Raw genomic sequence first — 17,679 nt, 5'->3', positions numbered from 1 at the left:
AAAGGTTTACCCCGTATCCTTAGACTATGACCCCTGGTTCTGGACTCCCCCACCATCGGGAACATCCTTCCTGCATCTACCCTGTCAAGTCCTGTTAAAATTTTACAGGTTTCTATGAGTATAATAAACTCACCACTTTCTTGTTTAAACCCAAGAAAACCTGCCCGATTGGTTCTTTCACGATCACAATAAAGGTAAAAAGTAAAATAGTCACTGAGGTGGTAAGCACATCCACTGTATAAAAAGGAATAAACCCTGTTGCGGTCAGGTAAGAGGAAGGACAAGAGGGGAGCCCGAGACCCCCTCCTCACCTGGCCGTAACACTTTTCATATGTAAGGAATGTACATCAAAGCTGCATTTAAAATCTTTGGGATTTTTTTCCTGGGATTCACCCTTCCACTGCTCAATAACCAAACATTCTGCAAAAGAGCACTGAGAAGCACTTCAAGGATTAAAACAAACTACTCCCCTAAACTGGGACAAATTCAAAGGGTAAATTTTGCACTGACCTCCATGCTCGCTACTCCAGCCTCGCAAAACCAGTCCTCGATTGCCTCGGAGTCAGATGGTCGTGGGTTCAAGCTACACTCCAGAAACTTGTGCACCTAATCTCGGTTGACACTTCAGTGCCAGTACTGAGGGTGTGCTGCACTGCCAAAGGTGCTGTCTTTCTAACAAAACCTTCTGAGCTCTCAGATGGAAATAAAAGATCCCACACTCTCCCAACATCTCAAATAAACAGATGACTTAGTCATTACCACACTGCTGCTTGTGGGAGCTTGCTGTGCACAAATTGGCTTCTGCATTTCCTACATTACAACAGTGTCTACACTTCAAAAGTATTTCATTGGCTGTGAAGCGTTTTGGGATGTCCTGAGGTTGTGAAAGGTGCTGCAGAAATGCAAGTTCGTTCTTTAACTGATGCATTTACTCACTAACATTGTGGAAACTCAAGGGAGTTTTCATAGCTGGCATCAACAAATAGTACTTATCTCACAGGTGAATAATACCGCAATATCGTTAGAGGGACACAATGCACTTCGAAAGAGTGCCATCAAAAACTACCCCAGTGACGGACTCTAACTCACAGTGGGCATAGCCACTGGAGAGGGGGCAGTATTTTCAATATTTTGCTGCTCCTCTGAACCTGAGCGACAGCAACACTGACAGGGCAGCATTTATTGCCTATCCCTACTTGCCCTGAGGCCATTAAGTTCCAAGCATATATTCATATGTAGGCCAGACTGAATAAAAGCAGTGAGTTCCCAACAACTCACATGGTCAGTTTCTGGTGCCAGCTCCCAAATGACCACTTTTTTAAAAATTTGATTTCACAACTCTTTATTGAGAGATTTGAACCGGGTTCCTAATCCAGTATCATAACCACCAGGCCATCATACTTATACTCATCAGACCCTGCATTCTCAGTAAAGAATCAAGACTCATCATACCAATTACTACGCTAGTTCCTTAGATGCTTTCCTTCTGCAATCCATTAAAATCCAAGCTTGGTGTCATCCGATTGCTTGCTCTTGATTTACTTTGCCTTTCATTCCACTCCTTTCAAACAGGGTGGAGTTCTCCAAAATGGTCTTTGGCCCTTCATCTTAAATATACAAAAAAAGGCAGCTGCAAACACATTTAATACTATTCTGGTGAGCTATAAGCATTGTAATGTATCTCGACCCCAAAAATAAAACTATTTTTTTGTATGTGTTTTTTTCTCTTCCCTAATCCACGAGACAATCCTACAACTGCCCTGGAGGAGACTGGCTAGTTCAGAACTGACGAAGGATCAAATCTAGCAACTTCTTGGTGTGTCGGTCTTGGAGGCGAGGATTATACCTCCTAGCCACCAGGACAGAACTGTAAAATTTTATACCCCTTCCTTGCAGCCCCTCGACTGGAAATAAATGTCAAGCAGAAAGATACTGCAACTCCGCTTTTTGGCACACCTGCAGGTCGCAAGCAACCCACAACAGTGTGATTCTCTCCTAACAGGTCTCACCATTATCACTACTTTACTGAAATGCAGCCCAGACCAATGGGAACCTGAGAATGAGGCAGCAGTTCATTTGGGTATGAATGAATTGTATTCAAATGCACCTGCAATAGAGCTCAAATGATTTTCTTGCCCCAGCAACAAGCATTTTGGGACTTGTAGTATTTCAACCACTTCCTGCCTAGTCTTCTGCTACTGCCCCAGTGTCATGGCCGTGAACAGGTGTGCAACATTAGTTCGGGGCGACACACACTACTATTTTAACTTTCTTTTTCCAGGGAAACAGCTGGCATCAACTCGTTAACCATGCCTGCCCCCATTCCTCCACAACAGCACAGTAGTGAGACGGGAAAGCAACGTAGCGCACAGACCCTTATCCTACTATTGAGCGAGGCACTGAAACCCTCAAACGTGGCTTTATTTGGGTAATTAGCCAACAGGACCCAAGGTCATTACTCTGTGCTCTACTGCTGCTACAGTCCAGTTGGGGCCTCATAATCAACTGTTACTACATGCACACCAGCTAACTAAACGGCTGGAGATATTGACCCTAAATGAAACCCAGACAGATCATGGCTGATCATCTAACTCTACGCTGTTTTCCCCCACTATCTCCATGTCCCTTGGTGTCATTAGTATCCAGAAATCTATCAATTTTTGTCTTGAACAAGCTCAATGATTGAGCTTCCGCGGCCCTCCGGGGTAGAGAGTTCCAGAGGTTCTCCACCATCAGAGAGAAATTCCTCCCCATCTCAGTCTTGGGTGGCCTGCCCCTTGTTCTGAGACTATGTCCCCTGGTTCTAAACTCACCAGCCAGAGGAAACATCCTATCCACATCTACCCTGTCATGCCCCGTAAGAATTTTGTGTGTTTCAATGAAATCACCTCTCATTCTTCAAAACTCTAGTTTCTGCAATCTGTCCTCTTAGTACAATCCTGCCATCCCAGGGATCAGTCTGGTGAACCTCCGTTGCACTCCCTCTGTGCCAAGTGTGTCCTTCCTTGGATGGGGAGGCCAAGGCTGTGCACAGTGCTCCAGGTGCGGTCTCATCAGGGCTCTGTACAGTTGCAGCAAGGCGCCTTTACTCCTGTACTCAAATCCCCTTGCAGTGAAGGCCAACATACCATTAAAACGACAAATGGAATTTTGGCCTTTATTGCTAGGGGTTGGAGTTTAAAAATAGGGAAGTCTTGTTGCAACTGTACGGGGTGTTGTTGGGGCCGCGCCTGGAGTACTGTGTACAGTTTTGGTGTCCATATTTGAGGAAGGATATACTGGCATTGGAGGAAGTTCAAGGGATTCACTGGGCTGATTCCTGGAATAAAGGGGTTGACTTATCAAGAATTGGTGGGCGGCACAGTGGCGCAGTGGTTAGCACCGCAGCCTCACATCTCCAGCGACCCGGGGTCGATTCTGGGTACTGCCTGTGTGGAGTTTGCAAGTTCTCCCTGTGACCGTGTGGGTTTTCGCCGGGTGCTGCAGTTTCCTCCCACAGCCAAAGACTTGCAGGTTGATAGGTAAATTGGCCATTGTAAATTGCCCCTAGTATAGGTAGGTGGTAGGAGAATTGAGGGAAGGTGGGGATGTGGTAGGAACATGGGATTAATGTAGGATTAGTATAAATGGGTGGTTGATGGTCAGCACAGACTTGGTGGGCCGAAGGGCCTGTTTCAGTGCTGTATCTCTTTAAAAAAAAAAACCCTAACCAATTTTCCAAAAAAAAAAGCTGAAATCAGCTGGCATTTCAAGTAGTTCTAATAACATAAGAAATAGTATCCCATAAGGCACCTCAAGTCTGCGATCTTCTACTTCAACTCTACTTTCCCACCCTATCCTCCTATTCCTCAATTCCCTTAGTATCCAAAAATCAATCGATCTCAACGACTGAGCATCCACAGCTCTCTGGAGTAGAGGATTCCTCATCGCAGTCCTAAATGGTATTCTTATACAAGTTGAAACATTTAAATGCTTATAATACAGCAAGTAAAACAGCTGCCTTCAGCAATCTACATGCTCAAAAGTTTTTCACAAGCTCCAGAGGGAAATCTAAACCAAATAATAGTTGCCTATCAGGTTTGTTATCCATTGGCTTCAGTTCATCGGTGCAGACGAATGTGCACAACTGTTTCAATAAATATTCCAATCACTTCTAAAAATATCTGAACACAGGTTTCATTTACCCTACAACTGCAGCTTCAGTGTGCAATGGCTTCACTTTGCACTGGTATTTAATTGCAGTGTAAATGTGGAGTCAGGAGCTGAGCTGAATGCAAAGCCAAGTGCAGGCAGACTCTCAGGACCAGACAGCTCAATGCCTCAACTTAGCATCAGAAGCGAAACCATTCACACACGACAATAAAAGCAGCTTCACTGCTCCTCACTTTACTTAACTCCTGTTACAGTACTCACGAACGGGATAAAATAAATGAAAAATAGATTTTTAAAAATAGCAAAGCAAAACATAGGATCTTTCTAAAACTTCTCTGTCTACTCATCAGGTTGATGACATAAACAGGCAGATCTGCTATTTGCAGCAAGAGGAATTACTAACCCTTTAAATGCTGCAAAATACTATGTTAGCGAAAGAAATGGAGCTTGCATTTACAACTGGTCTCTGCTGGCATTTTTATGAGTTCCCCATTCTAGCCACTCTCTGGGTGAAGAATTTTCTGCTGAATTCCTTATTAGATTGTGCAAATTGCTACCATACAGAGTTTATTGAGGCGAATAGCACAGATACATGTAAGGGGAAGCCAGAACAGTACATCAGGCAGAAAGGAATTAGAAGACTGTGCTGATAGAGTGAGATGAAGAAAAGTGGGAGGAGGTTCGTGTGGAACATAAATACTGGCAGGGCCCATTTGGTTCAAATGACCTGTCTGTGCTGTAAATTCTATGTAATTAACTCTGCAAAATACTATGTGGGGAAAGAAATGGAACCTTCATGGATATCGCACTTTAATACTTCCTAGAGCATCTAAAAATAACAGATTGCCTCTTAAACTGCAATCGCTTCTGGTATGTAGGCAACAGGATACAGGACAGTAGTGGTGATAGAACTACCCAATCAACCTAGAAGCAGTGAGTTAAATTCACACTATGAGTCAGTTGTGAAGTTGAGTTGAATAAATCTGATCATTTGTGGGCTCACACCCCAGGAGAAAGACAGCCATAAGAACTGCTGGATTGTTGGCCCAAAAAAGCCTCCAGCTGGTCTTCAAGGAAGAGAACCTGCTGCAACTCCACGTGACTCCAGTCTCGCACAACATGGTCGACTCTGAATGCCTCCAGTGCCAAAAACAGGAAGGATGCCCATCGTCACAACACGACCACTCAGGTTGAGCACTAAATGTGGTCTTGCCACATTCTGAGAATTAAACAAAAGTAGTCAGGTTGCACATTGCAAGAATCATTTTTTTTTTAAAAGGGGTAACATCAGTTTGTTTAAGTCCTGTACTACGGCTTGAACCAACAACCATCTGACTAGGAGGCAATCATGTTACCACTGAGCCAAGCTACTACTCAATCCGTTGGCAAGGGAGAGAGATTTGATTTGATCCAGCTTAGTGTTAAATCGTCACTAAGTCACAGGTTAAGTACTTGAAAGTTGCTGCTTTGAGCAAGATGGGGCAGGGGAGCTGGAAAATGAGAAAAAGTTCTGGATTTTAATCATTTCACTGGAACTCAGGATGACAGAGGTAAGATTCAGAAATAAAGAATGACTTGCACTTTCCAGACAATTAAATACTTTTTGAAGTGTAGTCACTGTTGGAATGTAAGAAATGCAGCAACAAACTTGTGTGTAGCAAGATCCCATTAACATCTGCCTGCAGGTCAGTTTAATATCACATCTGAAAGACGATACCCGCAACAGTGCAGCACTCCCTCAGTGCTGCACTGGGAGTGTCGGCCTAGATTTTTGTGCTCAAGTCTCTCGAGTGGAACTTGAACCTGCAACCTTCTGAACTGGAGGCAACTGATCCCTGGCTGACACCTTATATGTCACTATTTTATTTTCTGGAAGGCAATCTTCAAATTGACAGAAAGAATAAACCATAAATTATTAAATGTAAATTTACAATGGAATTAATTTACTTCTCACATTTCCCATAATCTCGGCACCTTCAAGCCCACCAGAACAACAACAACTTGCATTTATGTAGCGTCGTTAATATAGTAAAACATTCCATGGCACCTCACAGAGGTATTATCATTCAAAATTTGACACCGAGCCACATATAGGAGATATTAAGAGAGGTAACCAAAAGCTTGTCAAAGAGGTAGGTTTTAAGGAACTGCTTAAAAGAGCGAGCCAGAGGTTTAATGAGAGAATTCCAGAGCTTAGGGGCTTGGCAGCTGGCGTCTTGGCTGCCAATGGTGCAGCAACGGAAATTGGGGATTCAGAAGATGCCGTAATTGGAGGAGCAGAGAGATCCCGGAGGGCTTTGAGGCTGGGGAGGTTAGAGATAGGTTGAGGCCATGGAGGGACTTCAAAACAAGGATGAGAATTTTAAATCTGAGCTCTTTCCAGAATGGAAGTCAATGCGGATCAGCAAGCACAATGGGTGATGGAAGAAAGGGATTTGGTGCAAGTTAGGATACAGGCAGCAGCATTTTGGATGAGCTCAAGCTTGCAAAGGGTGGAAGATTGGAGTCTGGCCAGGAAAGCATTAGCAGGATCCATCTCATTTTCACTTTAGAAGATAAAGTCAGGACACTCCACCATCTTAGAAATTTCAGCTGCACTGTAAATGACAGCAGGCAAATATGTCAGGTGGAGCCTAATGGAGAAAGGAGAAAGTGTGCACAATCTATACTGGAGCACAAACCATATCCAGCTCACTGCTTCCATTGGAGAAACCAGTGGTGTTGAGATACAGTAACTTCAAGCTTATTCCAATAACCCTCCAAGAAGACACAATCACTCATTATAAACCATTCTGTCTAGACTGTGCAGAGATGCTGGCAGCAGCTCAGGCTGCCATGCTTTGAGTCTTCAGTGACCCATATTCCTGTTCACCATCCCCAAATTTCCCAATTGGTCACAATAGGTTAGAGGAAATACTTTTCCATCGGGGAGGAACGTTAAACCAGGTAACACCTATACTGCTTCTGAAAGGCTGATATCTGTAATGTAGCGTGTCCATTTAAGGCTGTAATGCGCGTTTGTTTCGCTTTGAGGTTAGGTGGAAGCAAATTGGTTTTAGATGATTCTTGATTTAGTCAGGAATCAAACTGACTTTCTTTCTTTATACTTTTTTTCATACCTGTGCAACAGAAATATGTCCAATTGTAATGATGTTACATTGTAGTATGATGGCTATGTCTCAAAACTGTAGTGAAGGGAGAAAGACAGAACAACTTCTAGAAGTATTAAGAATTCACACAGGATGAACGACAACTCCCAACCTCCCTTTAACTGATCAGCATTAATCAGAGAGGGCTAAATAAGATGCTAGAGGGGAGGGATTAGCCTCGTAGTCCACTGACAGTGGATGTTTCTTTTCATGTTCCTGATAAAACCTATTACAGTCACATACTGATCTCTGTATGAGGAACTCTAGAGGCAGAGAGTAATCAGCCAATATTTCAACACTCTGAACAGCGATAGCATGCCTCCGAATGCACAGATTGCAATGAGTGCAGCAAAGTGGCCAAATGACACTCCCGCCAGCATTTCCATTCTTTACGCGCATCAGGTCACAAGGATCAGCAAAGCACATCTCTGCATCCTCGCCAGTCTGCAGCCCCATTCTGATTTAACCGGAAACACAAGGTGCATTAAACAGGCACAAAGGTTGTCACGTAATCTAATGCATCGCTATATAGAGTGCAGGGAGATGAAATAGACTGCAGCAGGAATTCTCGGGGAAGATTTTCCAACTGGCACAGGTCCCATATGATTGCTTAATGCACTCCCTTATTAACACTGCCAGTAACCCTTTCAGACCTGCATTATAAAAGCATACCTAGAGAGATTTAGTGCAAGTGCGTTGTGCATTTAAACAAAATAGCACCAGTTGGGAAATATACCCTCCAGTGTCCAACTGTTCCAATATAAACAATACTTCTTTCTGAAAATATACAGACAAGCTTGCAGCAATCACAACTGTTAACCTTTCAGCGAGAATTAACCACACATCTTGGCCACATCAAAACTCAGCCCATGTTTCTTATTATGGAAAGTTTCAGTAAATAATATGGAGAGCTAACTAAATAAAATCTTCAATCAACACACACTTCATATTCACAAAACCATAGTTCCTGCTGTCATGTTTGCACTACGTTTTCAGATCAACTTTTTCCCCAATAAAAATCCTTATGACCACATTTATAATGAGAAGGAGCTGTGTAAACTCGTCACCGTCCCACCAGTTACGTGTCTTCCAGTTCCTCAGCATGTACTGCAAAGAATCGCCTATGCGCCAAATGACTCGACTGCTCTCCTTCCCAAATCATAGAATAGTATAGATAAGGAGGCCATTCGGCCCATTGAGTTAGCTCCAGCTCTTTCCAAGAGCAATCCAGTTAGTCCCCCTCTCCTTCTCCAAACCTCTGCATTTATTTTTCTTCAAGTATTTATCCAATTCCCTTTTGAAGGTATTTACTGAATCTGTACCCAAGCTCATATTAGGCAGTGCATCCAAATTCTAAAATATCATTCCGTAAAATAGTTTTTCCTCATGTCGCCTCTGATTCTTTTACTAATCACTTCAAATCTGGTTTTCAACTCTTCAGCCATTGGAAATAGTTTTTCATTTACTCTATCTAAACCTTTCATGATTTTAAACACCTCAATCAAATCTCCTCTTAGCCTTCTCTGTTTCAAGAAGAAAAAACTGTTGCGAGCTTTGCTATTTAACATAAAATTGAAATATATAAAAATTAGCATGGTTAGAGGATTGGTTAACGGACAGAAAACAGAATACGAAAAAAACAAGTCATTTTCAGGTTGGCAGGCTGTAACTAGCGAGGTACCGCAAGGATCAGCGCTTAGGCCTCCGCTATTTATAATCTATATCTATGACTTCGATGAGGGGATTGAGTACAATGTATCCAAGTTTGCTGGCGATCCAGTTAGGTGGGAAAGTAAGCTGTGAGGGGGACACAAAGAGGCTGCAAAAGGATTTAGACAGGTTCAATAAGTGGGCAAGAACCTGGCAGATGGAATATAATGTGGAAAAATGTGAAGTTATGCACTTTGGTAGGAATAAGAGAAAAGGATATATAATTTTTAAATGGTTAGGGACTAAGCATTCAGAGGGATCTGGTTGTCCTTGTACATGAATCACAGAAAGTTAACATGCAAGTACAGTGAGCAATAGGAAAACAAAGGCTATGTTATCCTTTATTACAAAGGAAGTGGAGTATAAGAGTAAAGATGTCTAACTGCAACTGTACAGGGTCTTGAGAACACATCTGTAGTGAGGATATTCTTGCCTGAGAAGGAGTGCAACAAAGGTTCACTGGTCTGATTCCCGGGATGAGGAGATTGTCCTATGAGGAAAGACTGAGTAGACTAGGCCTATATTCCCTCAGGTTTAGAAGAATGACAGGTGATCGAATTGAAAGGTATAAAATTCTTAAGGGGCTTCACAGGATAGAGGCTGGGAGGATGTCTCCCTGGCTAAACTAAGGGTCATGGTTTCAGAATAAGGGGTCGGCCATTCAGGACAGAGATGAGGAGAAATTTCTTCACACAAAGTATTGTGAATCACTGGAACTCTCTACCCCAAATGGCTCAGTTGTTGAGTACATTCAAGGCTACGATCTAAAGATTTTTGTTTACTAAGGGAATCAAGGGATATGGGGATCAGGCAGGAAGGTGTAGCTGAGGTATGATCATACTGAATGGTGGAACAAGCTCAAGTCACCAAGCAGCCTGCTCCTATTTCCTTATACACAGTACAAAAGACAAACTTGTAAACAAGTACAGTCAAACTTAGTATACCAATATTAACAGTGTCCCTATTGTCATATGTAACAGAAGTAATTAAAGAGGAAACTAGATAAACACAAGGGAGAAAGGAATAGAAGGATGAAGTCAGGTGTGAGGAGGCCGGTGTGGAGTATAAATACCGGCATAGACCGGCAGGGCCAAGTGACCTGTTTCTGTGCTGTAGATTTACTTGATTAAAGTGTGGATCCAGTATACAGACATACACGTTATCTGCCCCAAATGAAAGCAGGTGCTAAATAATTTGGCATTCCTCAATTGGGCTGATATTTTCAAATGCAAACAGACCAACGGCATTACAGAAAGAGCTACACTCTTACAAAGCGAGTTTCAGCAACAGAATTCATTTTCGAAGTTGAAGTACTGCAAAACAAATCCATCAAAAATCCGAATAATGTAAGTGATGCAAATTAATGTCAATAATGTAACGAACCTTATGAGGCTGCGGCAGTCTTGGCACTTCAAGCACATTAATCAGTTCCTGACATGGCAACGTGCAATAAGAAGGGCAGACTGGTCACAAAAGTAAAAGCCTATGCGATCCAAGGCAAATTGGCAAGCTGGATCCAAAGTTGGCTGAGACAGGTGTTTTTTGCGACTGGTAGGTTGTTTCCAGTGGGGTTCCGCAGGGCTCAGTAGCAGGTCCTTTGCATTTTGTGGTATATATCAACGATTTGGACTTGAATTTAGGGGGTATGATTAAGAAGTTTGCAGACAATACAAAAATTGGCCGTGTGATTGATAATGAAGAAGAAAGCTGTAGGCTGCAGGAAGATATCAATGAACTAGTCAGGTGGGTGGAACAGCAACAGGCGAAGTGTGAGGTAATGCATTTGGGGAAGGCTAACAAGGCAAGGGAATACACAATAAATGGTAGGATACTGAGATGTAAATCAGAGGGACCTTGGAGTGCATATCCCCAGATCTCTGAAGGTGGCTGGACAAGTAGATATAGTGGAAGCTTATGCTGGAACTGCATAAAACACCAATAAGCCCCCAGCTGGAGTACTGCTTGCAGTTCTGGTCACTGCTCTACAGGAAAGATGCAATTGCACGAAAGAGGACACGGAGGAAACTTACAGGATGTTGCCTAGACTGGACAATTTTACCTTTTAAGGGAAGATTAGATAGGCTAGGGCTGTTTTTGGAAAAGAGGAGGCTAAGGGGAGACCTAATTGAAGTGTATAAAGTTATGAGGGGTCTAGATAGAGTGAATAGGAACACCCATTCCCCATGGTTGAGGACACTGATTTAGGGTAAGAGATAGGGGGTTTAGAGGAGATTCGAAGGGAAATGTTTTCACCCAGATGGTGGTGGGGATCTGGAACTCACTGCCTGAAAGAGGCAGAAACCCTCATAACATTTTAAAAGTACTTGGATATGCATCTGAAGTAACAAGGCTACGGACCAAGAGCTGGGAAGTGCGATTAGGCTGGATGGCTACTTGTTGGCCGGCACGAAAACGATGGGCCAAATGGCCTCCTTTTGTGCTGCAAAATTTCTATGATTCTAGATTCTATGAAAGGCCAGCGCATCACCTCATCCGTCAAATGTTGTAACTTCACACACCACCTATCCCAATTGCAAGCAATGCCAACTCTGTGGGAAGGGCAAAGGACAGTCATAACAATAAAAAACCTGTGGCTATTTTGAGGAAAATATCTGGGAAATTCCTTCCCAATTCTCCAGTTATTGTGGAGATTACGGTCACCCTTGACACACCGTTAGAAATGCCTAAGTTCCCGATCCTGCATCCCCTCCCACCACTGCAATTTGTCCAAAATCCTTAGGAACAAAGGCCTGTACAAGAACACCCATCAAGCCAGTTTTAAACATTAGATTTCATATAGAATCATAGAATGGTTTCAGCATAGAAGGAGGCTATTCAGCCCGTCATGTCCATGCCAGCTCTCTGTAAGAGCAATTTAGCTAATCCCACTCCCTGGCCCTTTCCCTGTAGGCCTGCAATTTTTTTCCCTTCATGTACTTACCCAATTCCCTTTCGAAAGCCACAATTGAATTCACCTCCACCACACTCTCAGGCAGCGCAATCCAGATCCAAACTAATCACTGCATAAAAAGGTTCTTCCTCATGTCATCTTTGATTCTTTCGCCAATCACTTAGGATATGTGTTCTCTGGTTCGCGAATCCTCCGCCAACAGTGTCTTCTCATCTACTCCTTATAGATCCCTTAGGATATTGGTCACTTCTATCAAATTTCCTCTCAACCTTCTCTTTAAGGAGAACAACCCAGCTTTTCCAATCTATCCATGTAACTGGAGGCTGTCACCCCTGGAACCATTCTCATCAATCCTTTCTGCACCCTCTCTAAAGCCTTCACATCCTTCCTAAAGTATGAAGGCCCAGAAATGGACACAATACCCCAGTTGAGGCCAAACCAGGGTTTTATAAAGGTTCACCATAACTTCCTTGCTTTGCACTCTGTGCCCCTATTTATATATAAAGTCCTGTATGCCTTTTTAACTACTTTCTCAACATGTCCTGCCACCTTCAACAATTTGCGCACATGTAGCCCAGGTCTCTCGGTTCCAGCACCCACTTTAGAACTGTGCCCTTTATTCCACACTACCTCTCCTCATTCTTCCTAGCAAAATATATCACTTTCACATCTCTGCGTTAAAGTGCATCGGCTACATATACGCCCATTCCACCAGCCTGTCTTGTCCTCTTGAAGCCCATCACTACCCTCCTCATAGTTTCTCTACACTTCCAAGTTTTGTGTCATCTGCAAATTTTGACATTGTGTCCTGCAGACCCAAGTCTAAATCATTAATATAGATCAAAAAAGCAGCAGCCCATGGGGAACCCCAGCGTATACCTTCCTCCAGTCTGAATAACCACTCATCAGAACTCTCTGTTTCCTGTCACTCAGCCAACTTCGTATCCACTGTCCCTTTTATTCCATCGGCTTTAACTTTGCTGACAAGCCTATTATTTGGCACTTTATCAAACCCCCCATTTCATCTTTCTCACTCTCCAAAAGCACCATCTGCTGAAAGTGGACCCATCACCTTCCTGAAATTTATAATGTCCTCTACTTACCCTCATTTTAAGGGGATAGATAGCAATTGAAGAAAAAATCAGAAATAAAAACAGTAAAACGCTGGAAATAAGCATCAGGCAGGTTAACATTTTGAACACGTAGACTTGAATGTAGAGTCCTCAGCCCAAATGTTAGCCTACCTTTCCTCTTAACTGGCCTGTTGTGCATTTCCAGCAATGTCTGTTTCTACTAGATAGTTGGCATATAGTTTATTCCCATGGCATTAACTCCACATACAGATCAATGACGCTATTCTAAACCAACTGGAATTGAATAAAGTTCATTCTGCCATGCTGCTGTGCATAAATTCACTCAACATTACAAAACTTAACAGCCTTGTACTGTTGGATTTTCTAAAACCATGCAATTTTCTTGTGCGGTCCTATTAAATTTAATGGGCTTTTCAACCGCTCACAGAGTAAGAATATTTCAAGTACTTGCTTCCATGTACCACCTCATCACATCGCTCAGGAATGTCTCGAATCACTTCACTTACAAGTTTCTCTGAAGTGTTGGTCGTTGTTGTTAAATCAGCAAATTTGGCGGCCATTTTTGTACACGGCAAGAACATTCAAACAGCAACAAGCTGAATGGCCAGTTAATCTGTTTTTGGTGGGATCAGTTGAGGGAGGGATGTTGAATTTGTGCGTTATCAGTGTGTTAATGTCTTTCAGTAACACTCTTGTTCAGCAGTACTTCCAAAAGAAGCACCCTGGCCTAGTAGCATAATCTGGGTTGACTCCCTGCACCCAATGCAAAATTAGAAGAACTTATGGCACTATGCAGAAATCTGGTGATATCAGCAAGAAAAAGACTGAAGACTAGCAAATGACCAATAGCAGGGAGCTGTTCTGAGGGGTGACCATACTCTCGGGTTTCCAAAGTCATTAATAAACTGCTCAGATGTTGCTTGTGCACCTTTTTGCCTTCCACCCCATGACACACTGCAAACTGCCCATCATTCTGCATATAACAGGAGCCAAGCAGATGCATAGCCTGAAGTTAGAGGAGCTCCCTGGACAGTGCATCACGAAACTCTAGTTTACAGATAGGATTTGCACACCACAAAACATTGTAAAAAGAAAATAGTCAGAAAAAGTAGGAATAACACAGATGAAAGCATCTCAGCACTGCACAAAACATGCCACATGCAACCCATCACACAACTTCACCCGACTTCAAAATGGTTTTTGTGCTCAACACAATCACTTCCACTCTTGACACTCAACGATGCTCATTCACAATTTGCAGTGTCCCCTACCAAAGTGGTCCATTCGGATAAACATGGTTTATCTAGCGCTCCCAGTGTCTCACTAGAAGTTTTTTGGCTACGATTAACTGGTTCCTCAGAGCTCTGAAGAGAAAAAAACATATTGAAAAGATTATCTTAAATGGCCTGCAAATTATCTGAAATTGTCTATCATGCAATGCTGAATTGGAACAGCAAGTGTCCAATCCCTTAATACAGCTTCAAAGTGCAACACAGTGTTAACTTGTGCCAAATGATTATGTGGTAAACCTGTGACATGCTTTTGGACATTTTTACTGTATTAAAGGTGCTATATAAATTTAAGTCATTGTTGTTAATGGATTGGGGAAACTCGACACCGAGAGCACTCAACTCCAATCTCCCACGATTCCAACTGCAAAGGTACTTGCTCAAGTTTTGCACATCTGAGTCAGGTCATGGTGGAGCGGTGAGGGGGGCGAGGAGTCCCTTTCCACACAAATTCAGGGAGCTTTTGTAGGATAACACTCAGGCAAGTTTCCTGGAGTTGGGACGTGCAAGATCACAGCTAAACAAAAACAAAAGCAGAAGGCCATTTCCTTATTTTGCTAATGTATTTCTCGGAATATCCAGTTGCACTGGGACACACTCATGCAGATTTACACAATATAACATGGAAACATTGCCGCACTGGCAGTAATAAACATTTTCAGTTTTAGTTGTTTAACGAACATAGCGATTAGTGAATGATATATGCTTTTTCTGAACAAAGGCTTTGCATTAATCAATCTAATAGGCCTTTTGTTGAGACGTCACGAGAGATTCCTGAATTTATCACACTGCAATTCTATTTACATCCGCAAGACAGTCATTAGATGGATGTTTTAATGCCAGTATTCCCTGGATACGGGAAGGTGCCCTGGCAAATGTGACACCCTTATTCAAGAAAGGGTGTAAGGTCAGTTCTAGCAACTACAGACCAGTTAGTTTAACATCAGTGATGGATAAAGTTTTCGAAACAATAATGAGGGAACAAATCAACACACACTTGGAGAGGTTTGAGTTAATTAAGGATAGCCAGCATGGATTTGTAAAAGGTAAATCATGATTGACTAATTAATTGAATTTTTTGATGAAGTAACAGAGAAGGTTGATGAAGGGAATGTGGTAGATGTTGTTTATATGGATTTTAAGAAAGCGTTTGATAAGATACCACATAAAAGACTGGTTAACAAAATTGAAGTTCATGGAACAGGAGGGTCATGGTCAAATTGGATTTTAAAAATTAGCTTAAGGACAGAAAACAGCAAATCGTGGTAAATGGTTGTTTTTTTCAGACTAGAGGATGGTATTTAGTGGTGCTCCTCAAGGGTCAGTGCTAGGACCACTGCTTTTTTGCTATATATAAATGATTTGGATCTTGGAATACAAAGTAGAATCTCAAAATTTGCCAATCACACCAAATTTGGAGGTGTGGCAAACACTGAGGGCCCCAACTAGAGTACTGCGTCCAGTTCTAGTCCCGGCACTTTAGAAAGGATGTGAAGGTCCTTGAGAGGGTGCAGAGGAGATTTACCAGAATGGTTCCAGGGATGGGGGGATTTTAGTTACAATGTTAGGCTGGGAAAGCTGGGCTTGTTCTCCTTAGAACAAAGGAAATTGAGAGGAGATTTAGTAGAGGTGTACAAGATTATGATAGTTTTAGATAAGTTAGACAAGTAAAAACTGCCCCCATTAACTAATGATACAAAGACTAGGGGACACAGATTGAAGGTTTTGCGCAAGAGATGCAGGGAGAATATGAGGAAGAACATTTATACGCAGTAAGTGGTAATGACCTGGAACTCTCAGTCCACAAGGGTGGTGGAAGCAGAGACAATCAATGACTTCAAGAGGCCATCTGAGAGAAGTAAACTTGCAGGGCCAAGGGGATCAAGCCGAGGAGGAAGACTGACGGGATAGCTCTGTGGAGAGCTGGCATGGACTCAAATGGGCTGAACGGCCTCCTTCTGTGCCATAAATGACTCTATGAGTATAGTATTATGGGCTGCCCATTCATAACCAGAGTTTGCCCTAAAGGCTTGAAACTTAAAATATATCAAAACATTACAACTTCATGGTAGTTTGTAAAAACCACGAAATACTCGCTCTTCCCAAACTATAGATTATGTCATCATTACTGCACCTGCCTGCCTCACAAAGCACAACAACAGATTCTCCTATCTCCCCTAACACACCATCCATTGAGCAGCCTTTCCCCAAACACACCATTCTGGGAGCACCCTTCCCCCTAACACACCTTGTTGGGGATCACCCTTTCCCCTTCTCCCTAACACTATCCAGCGACCAGCCTGAAAGCTGTCAACCTTGGCTCAGTGGTACCATCCTTGCCTCTGAATCAGATATTCATGGGATTGAGCACCACTCCAGAAACCTGTACACCATACGGAGACAGACACTGCACTGGCGTGCTGAGGGAGGTCCCAACTTTCAAATGAGATGTTAGAAACAGGCTCTGGCTATGCTCTCAGGTGAATGCAAAAGATCCCACATCGCTATTCAAAGAGGAGCAGGGGAGTTTTCTGGGTGTCCTGGTCAATACTTACCCTGAACTAGCAACACCAAAACTGATTATCTGGTCAATTTCTCATTGCCGTTTGTGGGACCTTGCTGTGCACAACTCAGCTGCTGTGTTACTCTACATTTCCAACACAGACTACGCTTCTAGAATTTCAATTGACTGTAAAGTAATTTAGGGTGTTTGGAGGTTGTGAAAGACTCTGTATAAATCCATGCCTTTCTTCTCTTCTTCTTCCTTCCAAATACCATGGTACAAGTCTCCACAAGTCACTGTTCCGCCTCGGCCGTTATATCACAGGAACGCACCCAGTACGAACTACCTGATTCACCACAGGGACAGGGGAACCATTGCCCCCAACCCAGACAGCCTGATTGCCACCCAGCAGCCTGCTGGTTTTAGTGAACCCTGTCCCACTCAAGTACACCAGCAGAGAGAAGTGGCTAAATTTGCTCTGTGTGGACCAGGAAAAGTAGAGATACACACCTCTGCTCTAGGTCCTAATGAGAAAGAGCAGCTACACACCTGAACGCTTGCTGATTAAACCCACGTTCTAACATAGGTAAATTGGCCATTATAAATTGCCCCTAGTATAGGTAGTTGGTAGGGAAATATAGGGACAGGTGTGGATGTGGTAGGGATATGGAATTAGTGTAGGATTAGTATAGATGGGTGGTTGATGGTCGGCACAGACTCGGTGGGCCAAAGGGCCTGTTTCAGTGCTGTATCTCTAAGCTAAACTAAACATCATCCCCACAGATCACAAGCAGAGTTTCTTCAAACCTCCTGCTCCTCAGCAACTTCAACACAGCTCATTCAGGCCTGGCCTAGCTGCAGCAATGGAATA

The 17,679-nt window shown here is 42.9% G+C and overlaps 1 protein-coding gene across 5 annotated transcripts in view; it reads right to left on the bottom strand.

The window, feature by feature from the left end:
• hipk3a (homeodomain interacting protein kinase 3a) overlaps window positions 1–17,679 on the bottom strand; it is a 259,278-nt gene that overhangs the window by 229,366 nt on the left and 12,233 nt on the right. For 3 of the 5 annotated variants that reach the window (XM_068046630.1, XM_068046632.1, XM_068046631.1), the window contains exon 2: window positions 14,288–14,380. The exons of the other annotated variants lie outside the window; for them this stretch is intronic. In XM_068046630.1, coding sequence (XP_067902731.1) covers window positions 14,288–14,312 — 25 coding nt within the window. In that variant the 5' untranslated portion in view covers window positions 14,313–14,380. The remainder of the gene's footprint in view (window positions 1–14,287; window positions 14,381–17,679) is intronic. 5 annotated transcript variants of the gene reach the window in all.

This window comes from Heterodontus francisci, chromosome 14, assembly GCF_036365525.1.
Source record: "Heterodontus francisci isolate sHetFra1 chromosome 14, sHetFra1.hap1, whole genome shotgun sequence".
Lineage (NCBI taxonomy): Eukaryota > Metazoa > Chordata > Chondrichthyes > Heterodontiformes > Heterodontidae > Heterodontus > Heterodontus francisci.
Note: the sequence above shows the minus strand (reverse complement) of the source record. Positions and strands in the feature narration are given on the sequence as shown.